This window comes from Eumetopias jubatus, unplaced genomic scaffold, assembly GCF_037043125.1.
Source record: "Eumetopias jubatus isolate StellerSeaLion01/CBP00866 unplaced genomic scaffold, mEumJub1_p1.0 scaffold_11, whole genome shotgun sequence".
In the NCBI taxonomy this organism is placed as follows: Eukaryota; Metazoa; Chordata; class Mammalia; order Carnivora; family Otariidae; genus Eumetopias; species Eumetopias jubatus.
The window spans coordinates 28,131,695-28,138,047 of NW_028274817.1; the positions used below are offsets into that span (position 1 = coordinate 28,131,695).

General features: G+C 37.6%; 1 protein-coding gene across 2 annotated transcripts in view; it reads left to right on the plus strand.

The window, feature by feature from the left end:
• LAMP2 (lysosome associated membrane protein 2) overlaps positions 1-5,852 on the plus strand; it is a 39,127-nt gene extending 33,275 nt beyond the window's left edge. The window contains exon 9 of one of the 2 annotated variants that reach the window (XM_088028662.1): positions 3,086-5,852. In XM_088028662.1, the coding sequence (XP_087884788.1) occupies positions 3,086-3,228 (143 nt within the window). In that variant the 3' untranslated portion in view covers positions 3,229-5,852. Of the gene's footprint in view, positions 1-294; positions 1,755-3,085 lie in introns of those variants that run through there. The other variant, XM_028087763.2, reaches the window with a different exon arrangement.
• Positions 5,853-6,353: the final 501 nt, after the last annotated feature.

The window sequence follows — 6,353 nt, forward strand, 5'->3', positions numbered from 1 at the left end:
ATTCGTTATATTTATCCATTATCTTCTGTTTAAGAAATCTGGGAAGTAGGTGTTCAGTTGATAATCTCTCTCTCAGCCAAAATGACTTTGTTTTGTGGGGGTGAGGGGGGCGGGGTACCTAAAAGTGTATGGTTTGGTTCCTTGGAGGATCACTTTTGTGGAACCTCTCATTTGCTGGTAAGGAATGCCAATGCCTGGTGACCACGGTGTCAGAGGCAAGGCTGGGTATTAATATTTGCGGCTTGGAAATTGTGTCATTGTTTCTGTTCTCAATTGTCCTTTCTCCACATCTAGCTCAAGACTGCAGTGCAGATGACGACAACTTCCTTGTGCCCATTGTGGTGGGAGCAGCCTTGGCAGGAGTACTTATTCTAGTTTTGCTGGCTTACTTTATTGGTCTCAAGCGCCATCACGCTGGATATGAGCAATTTTAGAACCTGCAATCTGATCGATGATATAAAAATACACGCACATGAGATTTTCTTGCCTCTCCATTTTGAAATACGTTGCTAAGATTGATATGTCGAAACGTTAATTCTTGAATCAGTCCCAGCATTTTGAGATAAGTCTCTATGAATAAAAACTGTTCTCTTTTTTTGTCTGAAAATTAAATACTGTATTCACTGGTCCTGAAGACAAACTGGTTAAAAACACATCGGTATGCTGCAGTGTGTTGAGGTCTATCCTTAGAGGCCTTGGCCAAATTTTGACCCTAACCTAAGATGCCTTAAACTTACTAACATGGCCATTACAAGAATAAAATATGCAGTTGTCTCTTAATGGAATTAATAAATATTATTTCACTACAAGTGTTCTGTTTTAATGTATAAGAACTATTCTGATTTAAACTCATCACAGTACTTTTGTGTATAGTTCATTTAATACATATTGATGTGACATAAATGCCCATCAGATACGCTCAGACTTGGTTTTCAGTTGAATGTCCTCAGGACCATCAAGATTTTTTAGGTTTTGCTGTTTTCTTTGAGTTCGATTTAAGGATGAAGTCAGTATCTCAGGCTTGTGATTTTTCCCTAGGTAAAAAACAGCCCCAAGAGGCCACAAGAGAACTTAAACTGGCTTCAGAATTAGAGTTTTAGAAAAATTATTTCTTTTTCAGCAGTAGAGACTGAGAAGATTCAAGCACATTTAATAACCACTTGCCTATTTTTTCCCCGTGTGTTTTTCTCTTCTTTGGATGCCTGATTAGCATTGAAAGATAGAAATATTCTATGAACTAATTAGGACAGATTGTGTTGTGTTTCTCTACCTCATCTTGTTGATCTCTAGAGCATTAAAATCTATTTAGTGTTGTCATCAGACTGGTACTTATGAAATGTAAGCTAACAGCGATCTCAGAAGGGAGGCAGTGAAGCATAGCAACTAGGCTCTTGCTTCTTCAAGAAGGCCCCCGTGGGGCAGAGCATAGATTGGGGGGGGGCGGGTAGAGAGAAGCTGTTGGCATGAAAATGAGCTAGATAATCAGCCCCTATTGAAGCATACTCCTTGTCATATGTGCAGCTCAGATATTGAATGTATAGACAAATAAGAAGGAAGCTTAATCAATGGACTGGAGCAGACATTCACATCCAAGTGATTCTTACATTAATTCATTCTGTGTATATATTGGCTTGTTCAGAATTTCTGTAACTCACTGATTACAGTATCTTGGTACCCAGCTATCTGTCTCTGAAGGCTTTCCGTGAAATATGGTGAATCCTTCCAATAAAGGCTCTGGTCATTACTGAAATCCATGTACTTGGAACCTTAGCAACTCTGTTTTGTGTTGTGTTGTGTTTTTAATGAATGACAAAAGTGCAGAAGGAACAAAAGATAAAATTAGAGGAAAAAGTGCAAGTTATCACTCAATCATAAATCACACCAAATATCACATCTTGTTCATCGCATTGGGCTTATACTGGAAAGGGCATTGAAGATTATTGACTCTAACCCTATAATTTCACAGAAAAGGGAGTGACTTCGCTGAGGTTACCTATCTAGTGGGCAGTAACACCATTATTAGCATTTTGATAGCAATTGTCCCAAGGAAATCTAATCACTTACTAGTAAAACTAGTTTAAACATGAAATTATGGGATCAGAAGGGGGCACTTTGAGCTTCTGTATTAACTACTTTCAATAACTAACACTCGATGCCAACTTTAAGTATTTTTTTGAAAGTACTGAATATTGACTTTTGATCTCTATTTGCTACTTCAAAACCTGACCCTTGCATGGGATCACAGACATGGCAGGAAAGAAGGGAATGAACACTTGTTGACCACCTGATGTATGTCAGATGCTTTAGAAATAGAATTGTATTTAGTCCTCAAATACCTTAAGTACGGGCATGATTATCCCCCCTTTACAGGTGAGGAACGTGTGGCCCGGTTTAAATAACTTGACCAAAGTCGTTTAGCTAGTTAGGGAAGTAGTCAAGATTCAAAGTCAGTTCTGTCTGAGTCCAAAGCTCAAAATCTACATACACACCGCCTTCCTGGTAGTCCTGGAACGGACTACCATATACTGGATTCTATTATTCTTCCAGGCCACTGCTCAGCTACAAGTAATCACGTGTAACCTGACAACCTGATGCCTGTGTGGGAAAAAAAAATATTATACTGCATTTTCTTGATCCTAAGTCCTTTTTAACTTAAATTTTATTAGTCCTACAGAATTCTTATTTATATGTTGATGATAGTTGTGGCAAGGGAGAAAGGGAGCGGGAAAACACCCAGGCGGGCTGTTAAGTGTAGTTGATCGCTCTTTTCCCCGGTGCCATTAGACAATTAAACATAAAATCTTCCTGTGTTAGGTGAGCACAAATCTCTTCTTGTTCGTCCCTTAACTTCTGCTTTTTGTACTGAGGAAATTAGGTGTGATTTGAGATGAAATAATAATGGGAGATATTGGAGGATCGGTTCCTTAGAAATATTTGGGTGGATATCAAGAAAATAGGGTCATAGAGGTAACGCTATTAAAGACTAATCTATGTTCACTTTCGAAATGCTTGTTTCTTGTTGGCTTGTTTCTGCTTAATTGCCTTCCTGACTAATTTCCTTGCTCTGTCTCTTCTTTTCTAACAGCTGAAGAATGTTCTGCTGACTCTGACCTCAACTTTCTTATTCCTGTTGCAGTGGGTGTGGCCTTGGGCTTCCTTATAATTGTTGTCTTTATCTCCTATATGATTGGAAGAAGGAAAAGTCGTACTGGTTATCAGTCTGTGTAACCAATTAAATCTAGTGCTTTTTTTTTTTTGCCATCAGAAGTTACATTTCCATTGGCTAGATGCCAGGAAATGCTGTTTAAGATATGCAGACTAACCTCAGTGAATTGCTGGCTAACTTAGGCATGAATAGCTCTTATTTAAAAAAAAAAAAAAACACAATGTATTAGGACCAATTTTTTTTCTGTTTTTTTTCTTCCTTTGTTAAAGTGTAATTGGAAGAAAAATTGTGGCTTAGAATATGGTTTTTATTAAATAATGATTTTAAGCTTCTGGATTCAATTATGAAAGCATTTCTACTAAAGAATAATTTTATATGTTGCAGCTACTTGTATTTTGCTACTTTGGTTGACAGTATTTACAAAATCAAAGCTGTTAGAGAATTTAACTTGCTTGGGGAAATAAATTCAAGAACAATGAATTCCTTTTCATTGGTGGCAAGCATAAAATTTGGTTCATAATAAGACTTCCTTTCCTCACCTCCTGATCAGGATTATCTAAATCTGTTTAGTATTTTTCTGTTTAAAAAAAAAAAAGAGAGAAAGAAATGGCTTCACAATATGTGCTTAATAGCAAAAGTCTGCCTGTTTTCTTCATTACCATTAGTGGCAACTGTATTTTAATAAGGATGTCTTTTTTCTTTTTGCCTCCTGGAATTTGGAATATATTGATTATCTCAGACTTGATATTTATGCTGAAGAATGAATTAAGATCTTCAGCTTTTTTTTTAAGTGTTGATATAGGATGGGTTATGGTTTTTTAGGGTTATAATTTAGAATTTTTTTTTTCCTTAGAGCCTTAACTTGTCCAGAAAGTGAATTCATCCTCCACCAAAAAAAACGCCCCAAACCACTTCTATACTTTGTGGGCCTCCTGCACTCTCCCACTCCCTACATGAATAAGTTCTAATTGACATTTTTTAATGTATCGATTTCTTTTTTCTTGCAGCAGCAAGTGCTAACTCTAGAGGCTAGTGGGCCCTGAAGTATCATCAGTCAGGTGGCTGCCTAGCCAAAGCTGTACTGGGATTATACTGTAAATTTGTTGATCTTGATAGAGACTTCTATCCCTGTAGGGACCTCTCATGGCTCTGGCTTCTGGAGTAAGGTACTAGAGACCATTCATCCCAGGGCCTGCTTGGTTGGCTAGGCTGTTGAATTGCCCTTTGATTTGGAAGCACAGTGTTGTATTTCTCTAGGGCCCAAATGGCTACTTTGCATACCTGGTATGAGCATAAGGCAGGTGTTTATTTTACCAAGCTATTTTCTTTCTAACTAAAAACAAAAGTCTCCAAAGATCTGCCTTCGCTTCAGAAGTGTTCCATGGATTAAAAAATGAAGCCTAAACCTTAAATAAAGTTAGTTTGCTATTAAATCCAAGGATTAAGTCCCAGTCTACCTCTTAGCACAATGCAGCTGTGTTGTTGCCTTTAACTGAGGCCAGAACTCTTTGCCAATAACTGGTATTAGACAATTTTGTTAAAAAGGAAGAGACTTCATCAAGATCTTTCTTTACTATCTTATCTATATGTTCGTCTCGAAAGCATCTATTCCAATGTGGCATAGAATCAGATTGCTCAATTACATCTCCCTTAGAACTCTCTAGCTCTGACTTGTAGATTCAAGCTCTCCTCTATTTGCTAAGTACAGAAAGAAAGTTTTCTTTTAAAATGTTCTCCTGTGAAAACAATTGCTTCTTTGTTATTCAGTCAAAATGATGACACCATAACGAACAGTGGCTTAATTTCGATGAATATTTTTGAGATGATTGTCTGGAAAGCCAGATGATGTAAATCAGCTTGTGACCTTGCTAAGCATATGAACTGGAAATTCAGATACATTCAGAATTAAGGCTTCACTTAGAAGTTTTCTACCTTCCGGGCAGGAGACTAATAGCACTAATTCATCATTAGGTATCATGGCTTTATCTTAGATAATTAGCAGATGTGTTTAATTCTTGTTTGAGAATGAAGATTAAAATACAAAATATTTGTGGAGGGTTAAAACAAAAGCTGCTTTAATTCCAATAAAGAATGGGAAGCCCCAAATCTAGGAACTGAGGATTCAATTAGCTTTGCTCACTGAGTTCATTTTTCTGTCAGTACAACAGTGGATCAGACAGTAGGACTTTGAACTCACAGATACAAAGGATTGTTTTTCACCTAAGCTTCTTTGGAAGAACTGATGCTTGCTGCGACCTAAAGTTTTGGACATATCAATTTAGTGAACTAATCAATACCTGCAAAATAAAACATACTGTGGTATTCCTGTTTAATCTGATATGTGTGATTTTTAGACCAGTGGATTCAAAGATAATAAAGATTATACAGTCCGTATCACTATGGATAACTTCATTTTTATTCCATGTGCTCAGCCTTAAGAGCTTGGATTGATTTGTATAATTTAAGTTCCTCAAATTCTAGTCTCTTGAGTTGTCAGTAGGAATCCTGTGATTTCATAGCTCTGCAAATTAACCATGTGCCACTGGGAAGAAGGCATTAGGAATCTTTAGTACAGACAATTCAAATGTGGGGGCCTATGTGGTTGTGAAAATTCCAAGAAAACACTGAAAAGAAAATATGGAAATCTAACAAATGTAAGAGCTTCTGAATAAATGGACTTTCAGCACGTGTCTGCTTTTCCTTGATGAACTGTACTCATTGTCGAAGTTCATTCCATTCCGAGCAAGATATACCTCAGGGATATGGCAGGGGCGGAGAAGGAGCCTAACCCATTTTCTGCAGATTCCTTTAAATTCCTTATAACCCAGTCTAATGCTCACATGTTCTATCATTGGATCAAATGACAACACACTCCTTTTTATGTAGGGCTCATTGTGGGTGGCACATGGCGTTGAACATTGGCCCTCTCTATAGCTCCTGAGTAATAGGACTTCACCTTCTGATTGTTAGACGTTTAATGGCTGTTAATTGAGTAAAAAAAAAAAAAAAAGGCCTTACTTGCATTTGAGGGACTGGCAAGGGGGTTCCCAGTAGAAGCCATCATTCTTGTCTCAGCTTCTTCACTAACTATATTTCACAATTCTGCACCTCAAGGGGCCTTGAAAAGAAGCAAACACTTCAACATGACTGACAGCGAGAAGAGTGGTTCTCTACACGTGGCGGGGAG